Here is a 25173-nt window from a genome sequence, read left to right as displayed (position 1 = left end):
TTTAAATGTTAAAAAAATAATGTTTACAAAAATATTTTTTATACACAAGCAGTAGAAGAAAGTCAATGTGGTTTTATTTATATAGCCACAAATCACAACAACAGTTACATCAGAGCACTTTATATTGGAAGGTAAAGACGGGACAATATTAGAGAAAACCCTATATCAGACAAACCCCTATGAGCAAGCAGTTGGCAAGAGTGGGAAGGAAAAACTTCCTTTTAACAGGAGGCAGGGTGGCACATACCTCTTCATATGAAAATCCCCTATATGTAAACAGAGTCAACAAAATAGTCAAAAACATGATGGGGGTGTCAAGACATCGCCGGTCTCTCTGATCCTTTTGCCTTGATAGAGATCACGCAGAGATGTTTCAAAGTTTCACACAATCCTTTTATTACCCGTTTCCTGGCAGCAGAGGGGCAGTTGCCCCCCTGTAGATGTGCCCCTGGTCAACACATAACAGTCTCAAGTTATTACTCATTAAGAAGGTCCTGGATAATCTCCCCATCTTAAACTTAGAATCACATTTACAAAATGAGACCGAGTCCTTACTGTGGGTCACACCTGAGGGCTTCTGTAGGACTGAGTCAAAGCCTTCTTGCAACTACAGGTACCACCCTGGTGGCCATTAAGAAAAAAGCAAGTTTCAGGCATTGCCTTCTTTCAATTTAACGAAAAAATAAAATCAAAAAGGAAAAAGCCACCGTCACAGCCATGTCGTAACAAAAGATTCATTTTATTAAATGGTTATGTACAAGACATTCCTGAATCAAAACAGCAAGTCCATAACGCTTCATCTTCTGTTACCTTTACATCTTCTCGTAATCTGAGTACCTCCCCTCCCCCCCCACCCCACAAAAAACAACAACAAAGGACAAAAAGAAACAAACAAACAAACAAACAGGTGTGCTTCCATTTTCAAAAAGAGTTTTAAACACCCCCCCCTTATTGCACCAGACCCTTACACACTTCAGTCCCAAGGTGGCTATGAGGGTCAGTCTTAAAGAAAAAAAGGGGGGAAAATTACTGTAAGCCTGCATCCCTCAAAACAAGGACCGGTTAAATACAAAACATGGTCTGGGTAAGTACAATTTAATTTGTCTCTACAGCGGCTTTACCACAAACATTACTGAAGCGATAGTCGAATTACTTACAAAAAAAAAAAATCAAGATCGTCTATAAAAAGGATGTCTGTAAAATCCATAGTTCAAAAAAGAAAAGCCTTTTTAAAAATGGTGAGATTATTTATGTGTGATGCGTGGAAGTGGCTAACTCAGCTGAGAATTTATATCAGATTTAGAAAAGCACCGACCAGGAGCTGAGCTATGTTTCCAAAAGCATCTTAGACACGTGGTTCACTCCACGGACGAGTATGTTTCCTATTAAAACTCTACTGCTGTCTTATATTTGGGCTGTGCTGACAGATATAAAGCCGCTCTGAAATGAGACTATATCAGGTCGGACACCTGATCAGGATTCTGAAGCTTAGCTGTCATCAGCTGTGTGAGGCCTGTGCTCTACACAGTTAATAGCAAGCTCCTACAATAATAACACGACTATCACAGTGAAATAAACCTTGAAACAATCACTACAATGTGGGTCAAACAGATATTTGATGAAGACATCGATAAATTTCAAGAGATTCCATATTCACAAGGTGTAAAATTAACACTGTGCACAGATAATTATTAAAGTTGGATAAAAAGGCGACTGTAAACCAAAGAATTTCAATAGTAACTGGCACAGAAATTAGCAGGCTCCTTATTATAAACAAGAGATACAGCCCTAATCAAACATCTTCAGTAGATCACTCCAAAAAATTTAATTTCGACTCAAAAAGAAATCAGGTTAAGATCTTTTTTTTTTTAAACCTGGATAAAATCCACCCATAATAAGCATAAGATGCTTTTGGAAACTCTTGACTGTAGCAGTGTGAACGTTCCTGCAGGTCCGGCAGAGCCGAAGAGAAGAATCAGACCATTTTCCAACAGCAAAAAGGAACCTCTCTGTAGGTGTGTGAAACTATCTGTGCTGGTGTTAAACAGCTCTGCAGTGGCAAGTGTGTGTGTGTGTGTGTGTGTGTGTGGACTCGAATAATTTGGGATTTCCTCATAGTTCTGCATTTGTGCAGGTGGTGTGAATTTAGTCGTCTTGTTTCTAGGTGCTGTTAACAAACCATGAAAAGTCTTTAAGAAAAAAAAAAAACGATGAGCCTGAAGTAAATAAAAGGCGGTGTGTGAGCAACGATGACCAAACCCCAGAAACAATAAAACATCACCCTTCCAAACAGGATAGAGCTGCTCTACGATGGCATGAATGGCTGTAGCAACAATAGAAGGCCCCGATTTCTGCATAAACTTGTTTAAAAATGTGATGTATGCAATGGGGGCTTCTACCACAGCTACATGTCCCTGAGAACAAGGTCCACGTCACATGTTATTGGGACCTGCACACCATGCTAACAGAGGAGGGTTGAACCTGCTGCACTCAGACGTCTTTTTTCAGTCCATGAAGTCTCATCCAGCAACACCTGGAGTCTGAAAACCTCTCAGCTGGGAAGGAAGACTGAGACCGTCAGGAGTCCAACTCTACAGGCTGTTCACTGTTAATGCCCCCTCAAGGAAATATGAAATGCTCTCAGTGATGCATGTTTTTAGAGTTATGTCAAAGGTCCTCTTAATCAAAAAAAAAAAAAAAAAGGAAAAAAAAGAAAGAAATCATTCCCTTTTTAAGGCAGCGTCTCACTTCAGCACGAGGTTTTCTTAACCACTCAAAATGAAATGTAGTCACAAGACTGCTTCCAAATCTGCTCCTGTGGAGACACTAATGTTCTCTGCTCGAGCAGGTGAACAAAGCTGGCGGTTTATTACTATTGGGGGTTTGTGTGTATGACTTTAGGCATTTCTTTTTGTCTAACATAACACTGTAGTCACCACAATCACTGCTGAGAGCAACATCCAACAAAAGCAACAAACACAAGTAGTTAGAAAAGGCCCCCAGAAGATGTGTCAGGGAGCTGACGGTTGCTCGGGGAAAGTGTGTATTCTGCAGCCTCTTGGTGAGTGGTTGCTGACAGTTGCCAGAGTGAAATTGGCTGCAAACAGGCATAGAGATCACCGGCAGGCTGCTGTGACTTTCCCCGAGCTAACCAGCATGTAGGCCTGCATGACTGAGGTTCAAGACAGGTGGACACAGAGCTGTATCGTGGATAAAACCAGTTAATTTTAGTATAATAAATGATCATGAAAATCAGAACCTCGCTTGTGATCTGTAGTCTGAGGGGTCGCTTTGGAATGTTTTGTGGCCTCAGCACTGACTGGGCGAGTACAAAGTTAGTGCTACAAAGAAAAGACGAGCTGTAATAAACCTCCTTTAGTGGGGAACTACGATAATGTGGCACAGACCTCAACTCCTGAGGAGGAGTCTGCAAGTTGAGCAGTGAAGCACATTTACATGTTTCATTGCTGAAAAATAAAAAGGCTCGTCTGAAGCTGCTCTTGGCTCTGTAATGACTTTCACATCGATGAGAGTTTGATCAGGAATGCTGAGACACACACACACACACACACACACACACACACACACACACACACACACACACCTCATGATTCTGAGACTTGAGCTGCCTCAAAGTTGACTGCTAGCTTCCTTTGCCGTCTCTTGGAGGCAGAGCTGGGGGTGTGGCCTGTTGCTGGCATGGTTTGCCTAGGTGGTGTATGCAGTGCCGTCGTCGTGGAGTCACCAGAGGAGAGGTCGCAGTTAACAGCTTGTTGGTGGATTTTAACGCTCTGTGGTTCAGTCTGACCTTGCAATTGGCCAGTTGGCTGGTTCTGGGATTTCTGTGCTTGGTTCTTAGCAACAGTTTGGGCAGCACTGTAAAACTCTCGAGTTTCCTGGTTCCTTTTATTTGCCGACACTCGTTTCTTAGTCACCTGACAAGGTGAAAGATAAACAGAAAGCTGAGTTACCAACCTGGCCTACGTCTGCACAGGAAAAGATAAATGGGAACGCTGTATTAACCTTTTTCCATTAGCACCTCCTGTGGTCGGCTCGACACAGTTTTCAGGGTTTTCTGTTAGTTGGTAGTATCTGGTACCTGGTACTACCAACTAATAGACTGCATGCCACCAACTGGCTACTCATTGGCGTCAATGAGTCGTGAGGGCACTTCCTTCACAAATATGAAATCTGTAACTTTTGAAAGCCTGCAACGGGAGAAATGGCTACACAGAAACAACACTGTGGTCCCGAGTCTGACGAAAAGCCACAAATCGAGCAGCAGGTACAACATCGCCTAGACGCCCACCTTTGTTGTATCATCCGTGTTGCATACAAATGGCGTTACAGGACGCTCCGCCATGTTGCTATAATGACCCTAAGCACACTAGGTGATACTCAATTGTAATGGTAAAACAAGTCGAACCGATCCAAGTAGGTCCTTATGGAAAAAGGGCTTATGTGTTACCTGTAAGGGGATGAACTGGTTGTGTGAGCCAATGGGCAGTGTCGTTGCAGGCTGGGGGCGCGCAGCGCCAGGGAAAGTCCCCGGTGGGCCGTAGAATGGCTGGTTTTGGTGGTGCTGAGGAGGCACCGTCATTCCCCAGAGAGGAGCAGGACCGTAACCCTGTGGGGGCAACAGCACACCACCTGGAAAACAAGAGCATACTCCTAAGATTTAAAAAAAGATCATTTTTAAGGCTTAAAAAATTTGATATGAATGCTGCTACTATTAATTCATCCCCTGTCACAAGGGTTCACCACACTGAGGAGCTCTGCATAGGGCGATAATCAAAATCTCATATCCGATATAAGACATTTATCGTCCCGACAACGATATAAAAATCACAAACATTTTGCATTTTCTATAAATTCTGTGAATCTCGGGCAACTCGACGCGTTTCCAGCTGGGCGTCGTGTACCTGGAGTCGAGTGTTACATAAGTTGAAACAGCCGCAGCTTTTTTTGTGAGTATTTATGACATGGCATGCTGCGAGAAAAAGCCTGTTCTGAGGTTTATTTTTGAGAACCTGACGGCTCTTTTTGGCCTCTCGTCCGTAAACACTGCGTACTCTTTCACGTGTTTCAGTTTACTTTGAAAAATCTCAACAGGATCTTCAGCTTTATTGTGAAATGTTTATGTGGAAAATAAACAAGCGGACGGCAGAGCCACGCGATGGTTTTACCATCGTCGTTGCTAAGGACTACGCATTAAACCAGGCGCTAGTCCCTCCGTAGTGTGGTTACATTAAATATAAGAGAAAGAGAGAACTTTAAGAAATTCCACAGTGACCATCAAAACGATGAAAAAATATCGCCGTAAACAGTTTATTTTGCGACACCATGAAACAAACGATAGCGTAAAATGAAACGACAGATGTTTTCATATCGTCCTCCGATATATGTCGTTATATCGAACAGCCCTAGCTCTGTATGTTTAATCTGGCAGAATTTTACACCAGGTGACCTCGACCCACTACACTATGGAACACCTTAAACTGATGTTTCTAAATTCATTGATGAAACCTTAAAGAAAGACAGACTCACCTTGTTGGTTGAAGACAGCTCCCATGTGGGGAGGTCGTATCTGACCCACTCCTGTGTACAGAGGAGGTGGGAGGGGGAAGCCTGACCCGAGTGAGTTCTACAGATGCACAGAGGGTCAGCAACACATTTAATGTTTATCTCATTGGTTACAAAGTTCAGCCTCTCACACTTGTGAATCAAATATCTGCGTTTGTGTGTATACCAGTCTCTGAAGTGCAAAGAAAGCAGCTTTCTCCTTGGCATCGTGTTCTGACTGGCACTGTGGGCCATGAACCATCAACCCGTTGGACAGTTTCACCTGACACAGCACTAGACCCTGCTGTTAATGGAAATGATTCAGAGTGGGGCACTTGTGAAAGTGGGAAACGCAGAGTAGAAAAAAGTGTGACGTAACAGAAACAGAAAATAGAGCGTGTTACCTGTCTGTTGCGCATGAAGCTGAAGTCAGGTGGCGCCATACCTAAAGCCCCACAGATGCAGGCCAGGTCTGACACCTTACTGCCCAGCAGGGCGTTGGCAGAGGCAGCAGGTGCCGGAGAAGGCAACACAGGCGCGTCGCCGTGTGGGACGTTTATTTTTGCAGCTGGAGGGAGAAAAGTAATGATCATAAGGAGGAGAATACAGAGAAGAAATTTGCCTGGGATTTAGAAATCACTAAGCTACCGAGTTTCTTTGACGATCGTCTCCTGTTCTGCTGCTGGCCAGCAGGGGGGGTGCTGTTTGACGTCTCTTGAGCAGATTGACTTCCTGTTCCAGTGCTGTCAATTTTAAGCATCTCCTTCAGCACCAGGGTTCCCTTCTATAGCGACAAACCACACACGATCATTTATGCTAAGTGGTTCTTCTAAAACTCAGAGGTTCCTCTTATTTTGGCTTCACCGCATATTTACCATGGCAAAAGACTGTGGGGATAATGGGCCATCTGGCTGGCTGTCACCTCCTTGTGGAGGGGCAGGAGGGGGTGGGGTTTGCTGGTTACCCTTGGAGATTTTTAGATTGGCAATGAGGTCCTCAAATTGTGTTTCAGCCTGAGTAAGAAAAAGTAAAGAAACTGTAAATCATCGTCTTGTTCAGGGTACGAGATTCTGACCAGAGATAACCCTGAAAAACCAAAAACAGGCAGAAGTCAAAAGAAGGATTTGTGTTTCTGCACCTTGTTGGCTGTATTGTGTGAGGGAATAAAGGAGCTGACATCTTCATTTTTCTTCAACAGTCTGATGCCAGCAGGCGGGGTCTGTGAACAATACACACATCATCAATTCTAATCCAGTCCACACAAATACAACACAGAGCAATTCATGCAAACGCACGTCGCTGTTAACATGAACGTGTGAAAACCAAAAATAAAAACTGATGAATTTAACATGATAAACTTAACCAATTGTGCACAACAGAAACAGCTGATGTGTCGACTCACAGATTTGCTGGCGGGTTGGTTCTTCCCCTGCTGGGAATGTCCTTCCTAGAACCCGAAACACTTTTTTAAAACTATTGTTTTAAAAGCGTAATTCAAGAATTAGTAGTGAAATAAGGAACATCACCAGAGCACTCTTTGTATTCTGGTTAAATTCCTATATAAAAACAAAGTTCCTAAGTGCCTATGTCACTTCACTGTTAAATCCTGAAGCAATCACATCAGCATTCATGGAGGAATTTCTGTATCAAATCTATAAGGTTCAGTCTGGTTTGGGAAAGTATGTGGTTATTTATTTGAAACCATTACAAGTTCACTTGAACTAAAATAAGGACAATACAGTAAATATTTCTCAGCATTACTAGTTTTTCCTTAAAATTCCTGCTGGACTCCTAGGACAGTGAGAGAGAAGTTTTAGAGGAATCTAAAAAGCTGGTGTCTGTTTCACTGAAAACTTACATTGTTGTGCCAGTGAGCAGGAGGCTTGTTAGGAGGGCCTGTGTTCTGCAGAGACTGCCATACATTACTGTACTCCTCTTTGTTCTGGATGGAGAGAACGACATATGTAGAAACAAGTCATGTTACACGCATTGCTGAGAGACTATAACAGTTAGGCCAAATGGAGCAAAACCTGCTCTTACCCTGACCTGGTGCTTTTGGATGGGACCTTTTGAGGGAGAGCTCCTGTTGCCCTGTGAGGCAGCCTTTGCCACACCATGTTTGTTGTTATGCTACAAATAAAAAGCAGTTGGAACAGTGAAAGAGGAGAAAGAGGAGGGATTTAGGTGAAACTGTGGAAATTCCAAATCATTTCCACTATTCCAAACTGGGGAATAATTTGTACATGAATCTACTGTGAGCATTCCACCCTCCTACCTGTGTGGGGATAAAAGGTGAACGAGGAGAGTGGTTCAGGCCTGCCAGCTGCCGGTACGAGCTGAAGTTGCCGCCAGTGGCAGGCTGCGGTTTGACGATGGCGGTGAGTTTGTGGCCAGTGTGATCAACCCGTGCTCCGTGGGAAAGGTTGATCAGGGCGCAGGGAGGGAGGCGGTAACAACGAGAAGATGTGCACCTGAGGAAGCACATGAAGAGGCAAAGCAGCTGTGACCGTCTGCTGTAAAGAGGAACACCTTTACTCCAACAGTATCCTGGTATGGACATCGTGTGTGTTCTGTTACAGCCTGACTGTATGATTTTGTGTTTTACCCTCTTCTTGTGCTTTATGTAACCGTTTTGTAAAAGACTGCGCACTCTGCAGCTTTTTCTGTCTGGTGTAAAGAAACTGAACACTGAAGTTGACGGTATGACGTAGTAATTCAGTCAAAGAAGAAAAAGTCTTGTCAATTATTGTCAAAGTAACAGTAGGTTTTAATGAAGTTTAGTTAGCCATCTAACACTGATCCATGAGCAGTTCGTTTCAGGGTGACTGTGATGGCAGCGTATAAGACAAGCGAACACTTTTATCCATTCAGAGCTGCTTTGGAGGAGGACAGACTGATGTGATCTGGCCGCTGCCTGTGACATGCTCACACATGTGTTTGTGTGCAGTGAACAAACTACTTGGGGAATCTGTTTGAACAACCATCTGGAATGTTTGCTTAACAAATCTGCTTTAAACAACTGTTGGGAACCATTAACGGATGATTACTCCCGCCATCCAGGTGAGCGTTCATGTGCAACCTATGACTAATAAAAAACAACAACTAACATTAACAACAGGCAGCAAAGACCTCTCTGCTCTTCCCCTGCCCACTGCAGCTCAGTGGGTAATGGATTAAAGTATGTGATCTGGCAGCAAAATCAAATGCCCTCCCATTTCATGTTTGTAAATTGGGAATTGTTTAGAACTGACCATTCCCAACACTAATTACATAGTATTTAGTATTTATTTATTTATTTATTGTCATTGTCAGAGAACAATGAAATTGCATTTGGGGCTTCCGTACAACCCGTAAAGAAAATAATGAAGAAAATAATAAATACCCCTTAAAACCCAAGTGTAAATATTTAACCCAGTGTGACTCCAGTGCAATAAGACAATCCTTAGCAACAACATGAGAACCTGACAAGTAAGTTCAGTGCTATTAAGAAGTTGGATATGGTTATTGTCCGTGAGAGGGGGGCAGAGAGTTCAGGCTGTTGGCCAGTCTGGATGTTCAGCAGCAGCACACTCATGGTTACCTGATGTTGAGACCTCCAGCAAATTCTTCATCAAACAGCACTTCATAGAGAACCTCTGCCTCGCGCTCCGCTAAAGAAACAGACACAGATACGGTATACTGTTAATCACGCTCTTGTGTGTTACCCTTGATATGTGCAGACTTTGCATATGAGGACAATGACGGCTGACGGGTGTCCTCACCTCCTTTAATGCCAATGATTGTCCCTCTGAGTCCCAGCGGGACGGTGAAGCTCTCCCTGATGTTGATGACTCTGTCAAACAGACGATATTCCGCGTCTGGGTCTGGAACTACACCCTGCTGCTGCTCCAAGGGCTGCACACATATTTTTATTAATGTTATCAACTAATCTGCCATTGATCTTTTAAATTAACTGATTAGGAAAAAAAAATTAAAAAGAGAGAGAGAGACTGTGTGGCAAACATCCTTAAACACACTGCATGAAAATGCCAGGGGTTCAAAAGTAATAGGACATTTGGCTGCTGGCTGTTTCAGTGTCATTTCAAATATTAGCTCACAAACAATCAGGGTGCATTGAGAATGCACACTCACGCATATAACCATAAACCATACAGGATGAGTCTGAAATTTGACCTGCAACCCCGGTCATGATTGCGTGGAGCACAGCACACCCAGCATCATCTCTGTGGCCACTGCACATTTGTAATTCATCACTGAACATCAGTTTCATCCAATCAGCCAAAGTCCACAGTTGCTTCTCTTAAGCCCACTGCAACAGGCTTTTCTTCCAAACACAAGAAATGAGGCTGTTCCAGATCACGGTCACTGCTACAGTTTTCTTGTGTTGCACATGCACCTTTGGTCTGATCCGTCCTGACTTCACAGTGTTGCAGTCTGATGACAGACGCAGGACATCCCAACACACTCCCTTGCTCTCTCTTTTGCTGCCCAGCCTTTGGGCTTAATCTCTTCTTTTGTTAATAAACAACATTTATCAGAGGTTAAACGGGTGACTTGTGTCGCAGCCTTACAAGCCAGCTGTAGCCTGTTTCCCAATGCTTCATCATAAACACTTGTTTGTGCCATTTTCTAAATTCAAATTCAATTCGTCACATACAGTCATACACAGTACGATGTGCAGTGAAATGCTTACACAACTGCTCGTGACCTAAAAAAAAAAAAAGACTATGAATAGGAGAGGAAATAAATATGAAAATTAAAATGAAGGGTAAATTTAACTAGGAAAGAATAAAATAAAATATAAAAATTAAAGTTAAAATAACTACAACAAAATACACAATATAGAAAATATATAAGAATATATGAAGAAATATAGAACAATAACAGCAGCTGTACGAGTAATAAATGGTAATGAAGAAATGTCCAGGGTTGTGCAATCCACATATTTAAGTGACTTGTGATAAAGTGATTTGATTAGATGACCACGCAGTGCAGTGGCCACTAGTGTAAACAAATGTCCAGAAAGTCCAGTGTGTGTGTAAGAACTGTATGTGTGGGTCAGTACTGTGTGGTGGTGTGACTGAGAGACCGTATCGCCTGCGGGAAGAAGCTCCTCCTCAGTCTCTCTGTGTTGGTCTTCAGGGAGCGGAATCGCTTTCCTGACCTCAACAGAGAGAACAGTCTGTTGTTGGGATGGCTGAGGTCCTTCACGATCTTCCTGGCCTTGGTCCAGCACCGCCTGCTGTAGATTGAGTGCAGGTCAGGGAGCTCGGAGCGGATGGTGCGCTCAGCTGACCGCACAACCCTCTGTAGAGCTCGTCTGTCCTGCATGGTGCTGTTCCCGAACCAGGTTAAGATGTTTCCCGTCAGGATGCTCTCTATGGTTCCTGAGCACCTTGGAGGGCAGTCGGAAGTCTCTCAAGCGTCTGAGGTGGTAGAGACGCTGACGGGCCTTTTTCACCCCGGTGTTGATGTGACAGGACCACGACAGGTCCTATCCATTTCTTTTTGTTATGCGTTTTCTTTTTCCAGGGCATGATGCCTTGAATTTTCTGATGTTGGTCATCATCTTGGTCCACAGCATGTTTTCCTTTCATAACCTTCCCATCTGGTTTGTACTTGTTCTGAGTCAGCTGTGTGTAAAATGTTAAGCAACTATGTTGGATTCCTCCTTGAAGCAGCTGCATAATCCTTTTTATTGCTACACAGGAATTTCCAAAAAATATTACATGTGATTGTTGTTTGATATTAAACTGCTTTAAATCATCTGAACTTTGGCTGACAGGTCTTTATGGGGTTACCAGTCCTACGGGTTTTTTTATAACACAACCACAGCCCCTTTCTTTACAGGCACGATGTTAATACGTGCATGCCAAAGGTACTCACCCTGAAGAGGAGGTGAGGCTTGACTGTGACGCGGACTTTCTTGGTGCTCTTCTTCACCTAAGTCGGCGAGAGCGAGGCAGGAATGGAGAAGGTACAGAGGGAGAGGCGTGTGAATGGAAATGCAGTGAATACACAAAGAACTTCTGAAGTCTGTAGCTGTCACCTTGGTCTTCTCCACTGCTTCCTCGATCCTCTCCACGATTGCAGCATCCAGCACTTGGAGGTCACAGGATGCCCTGCTGATGGAGCTAACTGGGTGACTTTTTAACCATGAAGTGATTTCTGCTACCTTCTCTGCCCTGTTGGGTTAAAAAAAAAAAAAAAAAAGTCATGTAGTCATTCATTTATTTAATCTTCAACCTTCAGACATTGGTGCAAGAACAAGATGACAACCCCTGGCTCTAAACTCCTTGTCATCACCGGCGGGTGAAGCTTTATGCTGAGAACTTTTACCCTTACTAACCAAAGGTGATCCAGCTGACAAATGAGACACCAAGTGAGAACATATCAGGCAGGATGGTGCTTTAAAGCATCCCCCCCCCCCTTTTTTTTTTTTTTTTTACTCTCATGGATATCAAAAGATAAAGATGGACTTCATAGCTTATTCAGTGTGAATTTAAACTAGAAATGTATTTTGAAAGAGGACAATTTCACACAGACTTCTATAAGTGCTTCTTTATGTAGCTAGAGATGTCGCCACCTGATGGCCACAAGAATGAATACAGCTTTTAGACACCTCAGCATCAGCTACACTTTTAAGACCTGTAAGCTACATCCATCTTTTATATACATCTATGATCCCTAAACAAGTTTTTTCCCAGCAGGATGGAGTGAACGCAACCTTGGCAGGGGACTAAGTAAGGCCAGGGCCCACATGGCTGAAGCGTCCGTTTTACCCATTCTGGTCTTCTCCAGGCCAAATGTCATCTTCATAGAAAACATCATCGTGACTGTTTCTGGCCACGTTGTTGAACACCTCTGAAAATCTACAAAGAAACACAACCGCACCATCATTTCTAAAAGCTTCGTTCAATTCATAGGATAACCGAACATTAATACATAAGTTAAAGAACAGCGGTTTTCAAAACGACTCATTTGTTTTACCTGTCCAGGTATTCAGCCAGCAGCTCCTCCACAGCAGCAGAGTAGAGCCACTCTTTTTCAGTTCTCTTGGTGTATCCGGGAACTTCCTCGTTCTTCTTGTTGAACTTGAGGTTCAGGCCAACGTTAGCTCTTTGCTCCCCACAGGGACTGGACACAGTGAAGAAGACTGAAAGCTTAGACAAGGACTGTACCTGAATACGTGACGTGGTGCCAACAACAGCTCAACTCACTGCAGATATCCTTGTGGCATTTCTACATAAGCACTCACTTCTTCTTAGAGCCTCTACCAATGAAGATGCTTCCAGAGAAGCGGGAGACGAGGTAACCGGTGATGCCGAGACGAGAGGCCAGAACGTATCCAGGACTGTATTTCACGCTGTATTTCTACACGACACACAAAAACGTATAAGGTGAGGGGAGAAAACTCGCAAAACTAAACGTACATATCCACAGAACGACTCCACAAGCTCGTCTTACGTGTTGGTTCTGGATTAAGGGCTCCAGCTGTGGCTCATGTGGCACACTGAAGACCACTCGAATCCGCCCATCTTTGATGACATCTTGGGAATCTTGCACCTGAAAATTTATATTAATATGAATATGGAGATGTGGAGCATTAATCAGATAGACTTTTTAAAAAATGGCTGGATTTCTATACCTGCCATGGTAATTAAGAGACGGTGTGTTTCAGGTCAATTTACAGAGTAACATGAAAGTAAAGTAATGAGTAGTGTAAGAAATTACTTTCTCCTGGGAGAAATTACCGTAATTGTCGGGCTATAAGCACCAGCTTTGAACCCTGCAGCTTTTAGTCAGGTGCGGCTTTTCTATGGATTGTCCATGATTGTTGTCATATTGTAAGAGGATTTGTTTTGTTTGTTCTGCTGTTGTACGGCACTACGTTGCCTGGCGGAAGGATCGGGGTTCAAGAGTGGTATGTTGGTCACGTGTCCGTCCGCCAGGCAACGTAGTGCCGTACAAGTAGCGCGAAAAACAAACTTCAAAGTAGCGCTATGCGTTCAGCGGGAGGTGTGGATGACGAGCGGCGATAAACTTGCGAAAAGCAAGTTATGCCCAACTCCACCGGTGGATTCTGACAGCGTGGAAAAGTGTGAAAACATCCACGATCACTAACGGATTTCTAAGGGCTGGACTGCTGCATGATGGAGAGGAGGACACCGCCACGGCCCTTCTGAGGGTGTTCGACTCTGACAACGAGGATTTCTTTGGTTTTGAAAGTGACAACGAAGGAAAGAAGCGGAGAGTGGATGACGAAGCCATCCTGAGCCTGTTTGTATCCGACACTGGAGGAGAGGACTTTGGTGGTTTTAGAGCGCAGGAAGAAGAGAAAGATGGTGAATGACTGACTTTTCTTCTTGTTAAAGCCGTGTCGCTGCACCTGAGCCTAAAAGGTAGTCCGAATCTATTGTTCTGGTGTGCTGCAGGTTACTGTTATGTACTACATGTGCAAATATGTACCCATAACTTGTTTTTCAAAATATTAATAAAAGGGGTGTGTCTCCAAACAGCCATCTCTTTCCTGACAATTCCCTTTGTGCATATTCTCTTACATATGATGAGTCAACATTGAAACACCTGCGGCTTTTAGTCAGGTGCGGCTAATGTATGTACAAAACAGGATTTTCCCCTGATTTTAGCTTGTGCGGCTAATATTCAGGTGCGCTTTGTAGTCTGGGAAATACGGTAAGTAACATAATGCATTACCTGTAAGAAAAGGGTTCTGTGTATAATGAGTAATGGCCCCAACACTGATCTCAGCAAAGAGGGGAAATACCTCCAACATGCACAAACATTTGACCCACAGGTCATGAATGCAATGCCTTTGATATGCTGCTTAGTGATGCTGGTGAGTCTCCAAGCTCAGTCAATGAGAATCGATATGAGAACCAATAAGGAATCGAATTGATAATGGAATCACTAAGTTCTTATCAATGTTATGTTCATATTGTTTTGCATTACATCATTAAGCTTGAAACAGAAGGTGTTTTTCACAGATCTGTTCTAAACTATATAAATAAGCCTCTTAATTTTTTTGTCTTTTTCCCCTCAGAGTATCGAAAAAATGATTGTGGAAATCAAACTTATCTGACAGTCGCCGATGATATTAATGCACAGGTGACAGCTCGGGGCACAGTGTTTTGTTTCTTCACTTATATTGAATGTGACAGTGTGAAAACACGGACATTATACTCGGATTCTTGGTTTAAATTAATAAAAAGAGTAACTTGGGTAACGAGGGAGTAATCCACAGACTAAGAGAGCAAACAGTGGATAACATACCTCTCCCATGGCACCGTAGTACGGGTTTCCCACCATGAAGACGGTTGTTGTTGGAGGAAAGAGCTCATCTAAGCTCTTGAAGCAGGCCAGAGATGAGCAGAAGGCTTTGATATCCTGAGACCATGAAGATAAGGAAGAAGTGTCTTTAAAATAATATCTATAAACACTTAAAAAAGAAAAAAAAGGTGATAAAATCAAAACCATGTGCAGTAAACCTAAATTTGCCTAAAACTACTCTGACAATAACCAGAAAGAAACTGAAAGCATGTGTTGGGTTTATTTCAGGGTTTAGTTTCATTAATATGGCTGCACTCCTCAGCTTAAGCAGGTTTTCTTCTATTTTCCTGCAGCATGAAGACCCTGCTGAGAAACACCACAGCCTCAGTGACATATACACTGCTATAAGAGTCTTTCACCCATTATTCTCCGTTTTCTTCTCGCTATCATGTTTGTGTGCAGGTACCTTAACAACCGCCTGGTAGGCAAAGGGGAGGACCTGTTTGGCCCACTGTTTCTCCAGTTCCACCACACCATTGGCTTTGGGAACGTATTTTCTTCCAGTCAGCAGTTGGCCGTATAAAACCACCTCTGTCTCGTTTATCACGATGCCTTTCCTCTTCAAATAACTACGAGAAAGAAAAGCATAAATAACTAAAGAAGCCAAAGAATATGATGGTTCTGGCAAAGAACAGAAGGATTGTTTCAATAATATGAAAGAGTAGAAATGACTGAAGATGCATACAAACTCAAACACTTGCATTATTTTGCTGAGTTTCTTACTATTCAGTGATTCCTTGGACATCCTTAATCCAGTCCTTCTGCTCCTTGTCAGACAGACAGGTGACTTTGGCGGGAGGAGGAGTGCTCGGCCTGTCATACACTCTTTGGACACCCGGTGGTTCCTCAAGATAAAACCTTCAGAACAAGTTGCAAAAATTCACTTGTAAAGTTACTAAAGTCTCAATATAATATTTTCAGATTTTTCAGTTTCAGATTTTTCTACACATCTACCAGAAAAGTCAGCAGTCATAGCAAAGCCAGCTCTTACTTCGTTTCTCCGTCTGACACTGCAATGATGCGAGCTTCCTCTAGATGAGGCCAGTTGACAAACACAGACTTTCCCAGAACTTGTGCAGCAACATCATCACATGTCTGAAGATAATGACAAGAAAGAAGGAGAGAGGCAGAGACACAGAGGATAAGGAGACTGCCAATGTTCCTAGAATAAGACCAAGAGGTGACTGGGTGTAAAAAATATTTTATGCAGTTCTTTTAATTGTATAGACAGTGATTCCAAGACTTCCAAGGGACAATTGATCAGTTCTTAATAATAAAGTGTTGAAGCTTTATTAAACTAGATCTAAAAACATAAACAAAAGCTCACCGTTTCCCCTTCCTGGTTGGGGAGGATATCCAGCAACATGTTCTCCCCTCTGCTACTCTGCTGGAACACGACCACCCCGCCTTTCTTCTTGTAAAACTGAAACGACAGTGAAGGAGCCAGAGCATGAGAGTTTGAGAAAGGGAGATCATCTTATAAAGACTGCTGAATTTACTAAACTTGCTATACTTCTTTTTTCTTCTTCTTAAATTGGCAGAATTAATTTCAGATTCATACGTTGGTTGTGAGTTAAGACGTATTTAACCAGGTTCGCTCCAACTTTGAACAGTTTAGTAGTAGTTCAGTTATGCACATGCCCACCTTGTGTTTGATGTGTTGTAAGGTGGGAAAGCCACAGAAGTACAGAGCTGAGCGGTCAACGGGCTTGCTGACGTGATCTAATGAAACTTGCCAAGCATCCATGGGGATGTGCGCTGTCCTGTGATGATCAACCGCAAAAGGCAATCAGCCACAGACAAATATGACTGTTGAATTTCACCTCAGTAGGACCAAACGCATGAGTTGTTTTCAGAAACAATGAGGATCGTTAAAGGCATCTACCTGACGTGGCAGTGGACGATGTCGGGGAACAGTTGAGGCAGGGGGGAGGCGTAGGCGAAGTCCATTTCCCTGTCGTACGAGTAGACTGCACACTCTGTGTGGCAGTTCCTGGCCTTCTCTTCTTTTGTCAGCTTCCTGTTGCAGGCCTCCATGGCTGCTAATAAGCACCTCTGTTCGATACACACACAACATAAAGTTACACACAGTTACAAGTTGTCAAATTTGATTTCGACAACAGACCTGTGCCATTTCTTCATTTCGAATTGTGTGTTTACCTCATCTATGAATGGAATGAGCACCACAGCCTCCCACTCCTGCTGCTTGCCATTCAGGTCAGTTTTAAAGTCAAGAGGGTAGTACTCAATAATAGCTGAACTTTCACTAGTCATCAGATGCTGAAACATAACAAAATACAGTATTACGATCCCCTGTATACTTCCTGTCCTAATGTTAAAACGATTTCTATATTAAATTATATTTTTATTTCTTAGAGTACATCTTGTGCATTTTATATGAGTGAACTTGGATTTGCATTTGTTACCCTGTAACACTCGGGCAGCAGTTCCATGCTGGCAGCAGGCAGGACTGCCAACAGCTGCTGGAAGGGCATGAAGGGCTGTCCATGCTCAAAGGTCAGCTTTAACCCAGATACATTCCTGATGTCTGACAGGTAGGGAGCGTAGTGGTAGGGGTAGTACCTGCAGAGATAACACATAATACTCAATATAGAGGTTTAAAGAAGGAAATCATTTACTTATTGTTCTTCTCCCCAAAGCAAATCAATCAATCCACTTTTTCTGTGAAATAACTTTTATTAGACAGTAAAGGTTCAGAAACCCTCATTAAAGCCTGCTGTGTAGAAATATGTCGAAATTTGAGCCTCTCTTTCAATCCTCCCACATTTCTGTGAGACTGTTAATGAGCTGAATTCTCCAATAACAGAAAGAGAAAGATCAGGGAGTAAATTACACAGAAGAAAGAAGCACTCACCAGCTCCAGGACTGAACTCCATGGTAATAGTAGTGGAGAATCCACTGGATACCTTCCACATAACACTTGGCTTGGTTGGCTAGAAACTCACTGCAAATGGAAGAGTGAAAACATAGTTACAAAGTGCAAGCTGCTGTGATGAAGGGCACTGTTAACATTTAGCCAAGTCACTTCCCTACCAATGGGATCGTTTAAAAAAGGAAACTAGTAAAAGGGCATCACACTGCTGGGAAACAGCAACACACACAGACAGACACACAAGCATGTCTATTCTAACTGCTGATAAGGGAGAAAAACAGATTTTGTCAGTCTTAATAGTTTTACCCTTTAAAAGGTATGACGAGGTAAAGGCTGCTGTACAACATCTTAAAGTGCACCTATTATGATGTTGATTTTTCGGTCATAGATGAGCATTGTTCCAATGGTGGACGCCTGAACCTCAAAGTTTTGTTTTTGTGCTGGTGAACACTTTTCCAAAAAAAAAAAAAAAGAAAAGGGGGGGGGGGGGGGGGGGAGTGGTGACCAATCATTTATCTGCGTTATTGAACACTGGTCATTCTAACTTCACTCTGTCTCAGCCAGTCACTGAACGAAGATACAACAAACAAAGAGGTGAAGTGAAACTAAGAGTTAAAACAATGAAAAGTGTCAAACTTCTGTCCCAAACATTTTTAGCTTTCTTCTTCCCATAATTTGCTTTTTGTATGCGTTTGTATAAGTTCACTCACTCAGACACCACGTCCACGCCGATCTTGCTCATGTAGTATGTGCGTTTGTACTGTCTGAACTCTGTTTCAAAGATATCATCCTCCTCCTCTTCATCATCTGCTGCCGCTGCTGCTTTTTCCTCTCCGGTGACTTTCTCTGATGTAGTCAGGGAAGCCAGACAGAGAGCAGAATCCTACAGATATTTTTTTTTAAAAAGTCAATCACTGGAAAGAGACAGACATGAAAACAATGCTGAAAGACACAATGCATATTTTCAGTGCTGGTCCCTACCTCATTCTTTCTGGCGTCTTTGCTGGCAGCTTCCTTCTCAGCTGCCAGTCCAGCAGCTTCATTCAGATATTTGTTACCAACTTTGCTTTCAAACCACTTCAAATCCACAAAGACCTCATTAAAATGTTCCCGGTCAAACTGGCAAGACATGGGGAAAAAAAAAAAAAAGTACATTTTGGCAGAATACATTTGTTTCATAGCAAACGACATCAATCAGTATATGGGACTTGATCTTAAAATGAATGACCCTTAAATAGAAACTAGTGTCTCACCTCAGCAAGCTTCTCCAGGTATTTCTCAAAGTTTCTGAGGTTTAAGTGACCGTTCTCATTCAGATAACCTAAAACAAACACGGGGACATTATTTTATATATGTGAATGACAATAAACAAGTGGGACATGAATGTTTTTCTATATTGTACTGGTTGACAATTCTAAACTATCTGGGCCAGCTGGACAAGCACAGCACATGGAACAAACAAAAAAACAACATATTTTGTGTATGAGAGGCTTTCAAATTCTGAATAAATGCTCAAAAAATACATCCCTGCTGCATCAGTTCTTTTTCTGGGGGGGGGACTTTGTCACATGATAAAGTTGGAGCCGCCAGAACCAGGCTCAGGGTAATTCTGCCAGCTTCACGTTTAAAAGGTTTCTTCCTGTTCAAAGGGAGTTTTTCCTTCCCACTTGGTCATAGGGGGTCAGCTGATTGTTGGGCTTTTCTCTGTATAATTGTTGGGTCTTTAGCTTACAGTATAAAGTGCACCTTGAGTCAACTGTGGTGCAATAGGCAAGGCAAGTTTATTTATATAGCACAATTCAACAGCAAGGTGATTCAAAGTGCTTTACAGAGACATTAAAAAACAAAAACAAATAAAAAGCAGGATTTAAAATTGATTAAAAATTTTTTTTTTTTAAAAATCAGTAGTTAAAATGTAAGTTTTGAAATTTAAGCTTAAAAGTGTGGATTTGGTGCTTTATTCAAATGCAGCTGAGAACAGGTTCAACCTGGATTTAAATAAACTGAGTGTTTCAGCTGATCTGAGGCTTTCTGGGAGTTTGTTCCAGATATATGGAGCATAAAAGCTGAATGCAGCTTCTCCGTGTCTGGTTCTGACTCTGGGAACTGATAAAAGACCGGATCCAGATGACCTGAGGGATCTGGAAGGTTCATACTGGGTCAGGAGGTCACTGATGTATTTTGGTCCTAAACCATTCAGAGCTTTATAGACCAGCATCAGAACTTTAAAGTCTATCCTCTGACGGACAGGCAGCCAGTGTAAGGACCTCAGAGCTGGACTGATGTGGTCCACTTTTTTGGTCTTAGTGAGGACTCGAGCAGCAGAGTTCTGAATGAGCTGTAGTTGTCTGACTGATTTTTTAGGTAGACCTGTAAAGATGCTGTTACAGTAATCAAGCCTACTAAAGATGAATGCATGGACTAGTTTTTCCAGGTCCTGTTGAGACATCAGATCTTTTATCCTTGATATATTCTTGAGGTGATAGTAAGCTGACTTTGTTATTGTCTTAATGTGTTTTTCTAAGTTTAGGTCTGCATCCATCACTACACCCAAATTTCTCGCCTGGTTTGTGGTTTTTAGGTGTATAGATTGAAGTTCTCTGGTAAATGTAATCGTTTTTCTTTGGCGCCAAAGACTATTACCTCAGTTTTGTTTTTGTTTATCTGGAGAAAATTGTGGCACAACATTCAATTAAATTATAGAGATACAATTTAATTGAACTCAATAGAATATACATGAATACAGCATGGTGGCTTCCTTTTTTTTTTTCGCATTTCTGCTGTATTTCATCTTTTTCGCTGAGTGTGTGTTCAAAAATAAATAAATATTTTTCATGCTTTTGAAATCTAAATTTGTTTAGACTACAGTTCATTACAGGGGACAGAGCGAAGTCCTAAAGAGTAAACCACTAAAAGGATACAGTGTATGCATCTGTCTCACCAATAGATGATTTCGTCAAATGTTGCAACACAACAAGCATGAAGAAACCTCACTGCACATGTTGCAATCCACTATAATTATTATGGAATCAAATAAGCCTAAGCTAAACACTTTAAAACATTTAAAACTGAATTGAAATGTTTGGTTCCAACAGAAATGACACTGAAAACCAAACTGAAAGAAGAAACTAAAACTAAAAACTGAGGAAAAACACAAGATACGAGTCTGGTCTTACCCCCCAGGCTTGGTAGTACACTCATGTACGTCTTGTACAGCAACGGTAGAGCGTCATGATTGATGTGAAGGTTGGGGAGGTGAGGGATGAAATCGTTTCCTACCAGGAAACCCATTAGAATCCAGTCATCTATTACTCGCTCCAGGTCATAATCGGAACCCATCTTATTCTGAAAAAAGAGGCGCAAACATTTAGACGTCATACAATACAATTTAAAAAGCATATATTAAAAATTTATCATAATATGAAATCTCGCCTGGCATTTAAAAGCTGCCCACTTTAGGCACGCTTGTCTCACCTTGAGCTCAGAGAACTCGTAGTCGATATACTCTCTCATCAGAGACAAGTGAAGCAAGTGAAAAGTGGTCTCCTCTGGAGCTGTTATCCTGAAATGGAACAAAAGAGCAGGGTTCACAAAACAATGCAGCACAACAAAGAAAGACAAAATAGACTGAAGAGAAGAAGAGAAGAACCTCTTCTGGGATTTCTTCCCTCCAAAGCGAACTTCCTCCCTGAGCAGAGCGAAGTTTGGCTCGTGGCTGGTCAAACCCAACATAATCTACAACACAGAGTGAAGGACAGACTGAACCTTCAGGCACTGATTTGAGCAAAATGTTCATCAACGATCTGTTTAAACGTACCAGGTCAGCATCCAGGCCGTACAGGCAGTGTCGCGTGTTGGGGTCATGATTGGGCTTGGTGTTCTCTGACCGAATAAACTCCATGATTTTGTGTTCCCCCTCCCCTGGTGTCTGTAAAGAGAAGAAACACAAACTTAATACATTCATTACCGACTCAGAAACAGTACAACAGTACATACAACAGTTACACATACACCACTCACACCCACCTCGTGACCGGACAAGTACACTTTGACATTCTCCCATAGCTTGTCATTGGAGAGCTTGTTGTGGACGAAATACTTGAGCTGTTCCTGAAGTCGCACCATGAACTCAGTGCCTGGAAGAAGGATTTGAGATTAAAAGAACTGCTAACATTTTCAGAGACCTGTTCTCTGTATATCTCTTAAGGATCCAAGAAGAACTGAGCAACCCAAGTGTTTTCAGCTGCTCAGTTCTGCTTTCCCAAGGGGTCGCTACACCAGACAGATCTGCATATTTAATTTGACAGAGTTTGAAACAGGACCCTTACAGTTAATCCAGGCTCAAGACTAACAGAAGAGGTACATAGGCTGGGTTTTGTCCTGCTTGGGTTGAAATGGGAAATCTGTCTTATATAACGCCTGATTTAAACTTCTGCAGGGAATCTTCATAGAGCCTACAAAGTAGGCTACGTAAGTTGCCAGTGTAGTTGTCGGTATGCCGTTCCACACATTTATACCCGTCCTGGTTCGTCATGTGTTAAACACAGTGTGGTAGTATCCTGGTGTTTTAAACGCAGTGCCAATCGATAGAAACAAATAAGATTCTGGATTCTGTTTTCCCCCTCCTGGGTCTCCACTCTTTGCTTCTGGCACTTTTCTCTTTTTATCCTGGGATAAATATATTTGTCCCACAAGGTTTTCCACTTCTTTGTACATTCCCTCACATCCACTCCTTGGGAAAATATTACATCTCTGCGATGACCTATTCGCTAATGATTCTAGGTAAATACCAACGATGCGCTTTGGCTAAAATGTCAATGTTGAAAAACGAGTCACTGGATGTTTACATCTGACATGCAAACATGTTTATAATAAAAATATCACATACAGTACACATATAAAAAACACAGGGACACAAAAATAAATTCAGGTGTTAAACTGTATCAGGTGGTTCTGATCTGTGTCTGTGTGATGAGCATCTTTGCATGAAGCTTTAGATCTTCCTTACCAGGAGTGATACAGTTGGAGTCGAAGCGAGCCTCTGTGGGAAGCACCTCTCCTTTATCCAAAGCTTTTTTTATCTTTTCCTCTGCTTCTTTGGCGGACCTAGACACACAGACACCCACACACAAGCGCACACCCACAAGTAGATATAAAAGAGAGAAGGTCAAATTCAAAGTCTCAGGCTGTGTCTCTGCCTGCAGTCTGTGTTTCCCCTCCTGTCTGTAACACTGAAGCACAAAATGTTGTATTTTAGCTCAAGCCTGTTTGCTGCTCATTCTTCCTTATAAGGTAACTCACATAGGGCTCAGGTTTACAACTGCAGCCTCAGAAACATCACATAATTATACCCAACAACTCTAAATATATCTGAAAACAGACATGACACTATAATCAGATAACTAAGAGAGAACGTGGCATTATTTATAGTTTGGATTCAACATCAGGGTACAGGCATGCTAATAAAATTCCATCTCTTTATTTGGTCAGTTCAAGAAAAGCTACTCCCAATATCCTAAATTTAGTGATTCTCAACAAGTATTATGATAGGATTAGCATTTATTCATTTCGATTTATTCATCCATCACAACCTGAATCTACGTCCTCTCTGCTGGTTCATCTTCGCCCTTGGCGCCACACCATCCACCGCCATGAAGAAAACCTTGCGAGGCTTGATGATCCTGAAGAGCACCTCCAGGTAATGGAAGATGTCTGCAAAAATCTTTTCCTCAGAAATGCGAAAGTGGACATCCTCATCGTTTGGGTGAGAACACTGGTGGATGATGCCGTTCATGTCCAGATAGAAGTTGTCAAACTCTGGAATCTGACAAAGACAAACTGATCACATACCTAGTACATTCAGGAACATGACTTATCTGTAAACGCTCACAATGACGAGATCTTTCAGGTGTGGCAGATGTTTTTAGGAGGCTGATGAGTTAAAGGAGGGTATATTTGACAGTCATAAAAACAAGATAGTAAGCTCCTTTCACCTGACACATTAAAAACAGTCTCATGAGTATGCCATCCACCTTTGATAACATCAGACCTTTATGTTTTGTTCCGTTTTATTTACACCGGTACCGACATGAAACATAATTCCCATATTTACTGTTACCAATTTTCTGCTAAAGGTGGTTATTTACTGCTTTAATACAAATGCAAAGCTGTCTGAGGTAAGGAGGGTGACACTGAACAATGTGCGCTGATGAAACTACTGCTGGGGGAGTGAAATAGCGGCTTCCTTTCTGCTCAGAGTGTAGAAAGTGGTTCAAGTCCCCCCGCAGTTACTCAAGTAGCCTAAACTCTCACGTTATTCGAGCTGTGGCCAACAGGCTGAGCTCATACTTCTGACATTTCAAACAAGTTCATTGTAAAGCGCAGTTACTGTTAACCAGCTGGTAACAATAACTACCCGAGCCCCTATAGATCTCTAGTTATCATAAAAATCAGTTAGTTAGCCAACTGCAAGAGCTTATTGTTGTTTAGAATGTTCCTGACCAACAAAGGCCAAAATTACCCAGTGGTAACTCATTAACATTTTATTTGTTTAGTGCGAATAAGCGCACAATGGAGACCAAAATAGCATATTAGTGATGGAATTTGGTTAATAACGTCATGCCTATCCTGTGTTTAACAAAAGGATGAAGTGAAGAATGTGTGCTAAAAGCAGAGTTGTCCATTCGCCAGAAAACCATTGGTAAGCTACGTGGAATTTTAGTTCCGCGGCCCGCTATAGCTCTCTGATAGCGAACAGCTAGCTACGCTAGCACTGTGGCTACCAATGACAGCGGTCTGTGAAGCTAACCAGTCACCGCTGTTTTCCTACCTGATGTTCCTTGACAACTTCACTGAGACAAGGGTAGCGTTCCGAAATCCAGCGGTAAAATTTTGGCACTCCCATCTTCACAACAAACCTCTTCAGCCTCTAGGTAAAAACAGTAAACAGCAAAAACTGGATGGAGGTGTTCGCCTATGCGAGGAACTACAATGTAGCTGGGGTTTAACCTGGTTACATGAGAACTTGCTTTAGACTCAGGTTTTGTTTCCAACGGCTGCTAAGTAGCTGGTTGTCCGTTGTCCGCCGGAAAAATCGTTCCGCCGCTTTTCGAGAAAACATTTGTTCCGTTTTTTGTAATTTTTTTGTGTTTGTTTACTTGCTTTCTTTTTGACATCTCATAAGTACATAGTACAACGTAATGCATATTTCTACGTAGAAAATATTTAAAATAAATAAGCCAAAACATTTTTACAAAATGTTGTATTAAACGTAAATTTGTTGTTTGCTAGAAAATAACTTTGCAATAAATGTTATATAATATTTATTACAAAAGTGAGTAAATGGTTGTTTTTTGTTTTTTATAGAGGTT

General features: G+C 42.1%; 1 protein-coding gene across 3 annotated transcripts; it reads right to left on the bottom strand.

The window, feature by feature from the left end:
* Positions 1-855: 855 nt before the first annotated feature.
* On the bottom strand, positions 856-24904 carry xrn1 (5'-3' exoribonuclease 1). 3 transcript variants are annotated; one of them, XM_086271333.1, is made up of 41 exons: positions 24633-24904; positions 23395-23627; positions 22812-22909; positions 21830-21939; positions 21621-21731; positions 21453-21538; positions 21278-21365; positions 20980-21148; positions 19057-19124; positions 18785-18922; positions 18514-18686; positions 17786-17875; positions 17337-17493; positions 17071-17190; positions 16796-16965; positions 16556-16673; positions 16238-16333; positions 15902-16005; positions 15634-15768; positions 15317-15479; positions 14854-14967; positions 13030-13128; positions 12821-12936; positions 12553-12699; positions 12345-12434; positions 11612-11747; positions 11449-11505; positions 9324-9456; positions 9143-9212; positions 7838-8033; positions 7603-7692; positions 7421-7504; positions 6965-7009; positions 6701-6781; positions 6438-6575; positions 6211-6346; positions 5967-6130; positions 5750-5866; positions 5548-5644; positions 4469-4650; positions 856-3935 (listed from the first exon to the last, which is right to left on the bottom strand). In XM_086271333.1, the coding sequence occupies exons 1-41, from the start codon at positions 24705-24707 to the stop codon at positions 3606-3608; spliced, it is 5124 nt and encodes a 1707-aa protein (XP_086127459.1). In that variant the 5' UTR covers positions 24708-24904; the 3' UTR covers positions 856-3605. The 3 variants fall into 3 exon arrangements, with proteins under 3 accessions (XP_086127459.1, XP_086127461.1, XP_086127462.1); XM_086271335.1 differs by having other exon boundaries at positions 5750-5863; XM_086271336.1 differs by having other exon boundaries at positions 7609-7692.
* Positions 24905-25173: the final 269 nt, after the last annotated feature.

This window comes from Aulonocara sp. 'chitande type north' Nkhata Bay, linkage group LG18, assembly GCF_057382095.1.
Source record: "Aulonocara sp. 'chitande type north' Nkhata Bay isolate Kocher_YH1m ecotype deep benthic linkage group LG18, A_spYH_male_GT1.1, whole genome shotgun sequence".
NCBI classification, from domain to species: domain Eukaryota; kingdom Metazoa; phylum Chordata; class Actinopteri; order Cichliformes; family Cichlidae; genus Aulonocara; species Aulonocara sp. 'chitande type north' Nkhata Bay.
The sequence above is the reverse complement of the archived record's forward strand: the minus strand, read 5'-3'. Positions and strand labels throughout refer to the sequence as shown.

Coding starts and splice junctions, on each gene's coding strand:
- xrn1 (XM_086271333.1), bottom strand. CDS start 24,707: ATGGGAGTGCCAAAATTTTACCGCTGGATTTCGGAACGCTACCCTTGT. Junction 13,129..14,853: donor ACTACGGTGCCATGGGAGAG/GTATGTTATCCA, acceptor ATAAATTTTCAG/GTGCAAGATTCCCAAGATGT. Junction 12,435..12,552: donor CTGGCTGAATACCTGGACAG/GTAAAACAAATG, acceptor GTTTCTTTGTAG/ATTTTCAGAGGTGTTCAACA.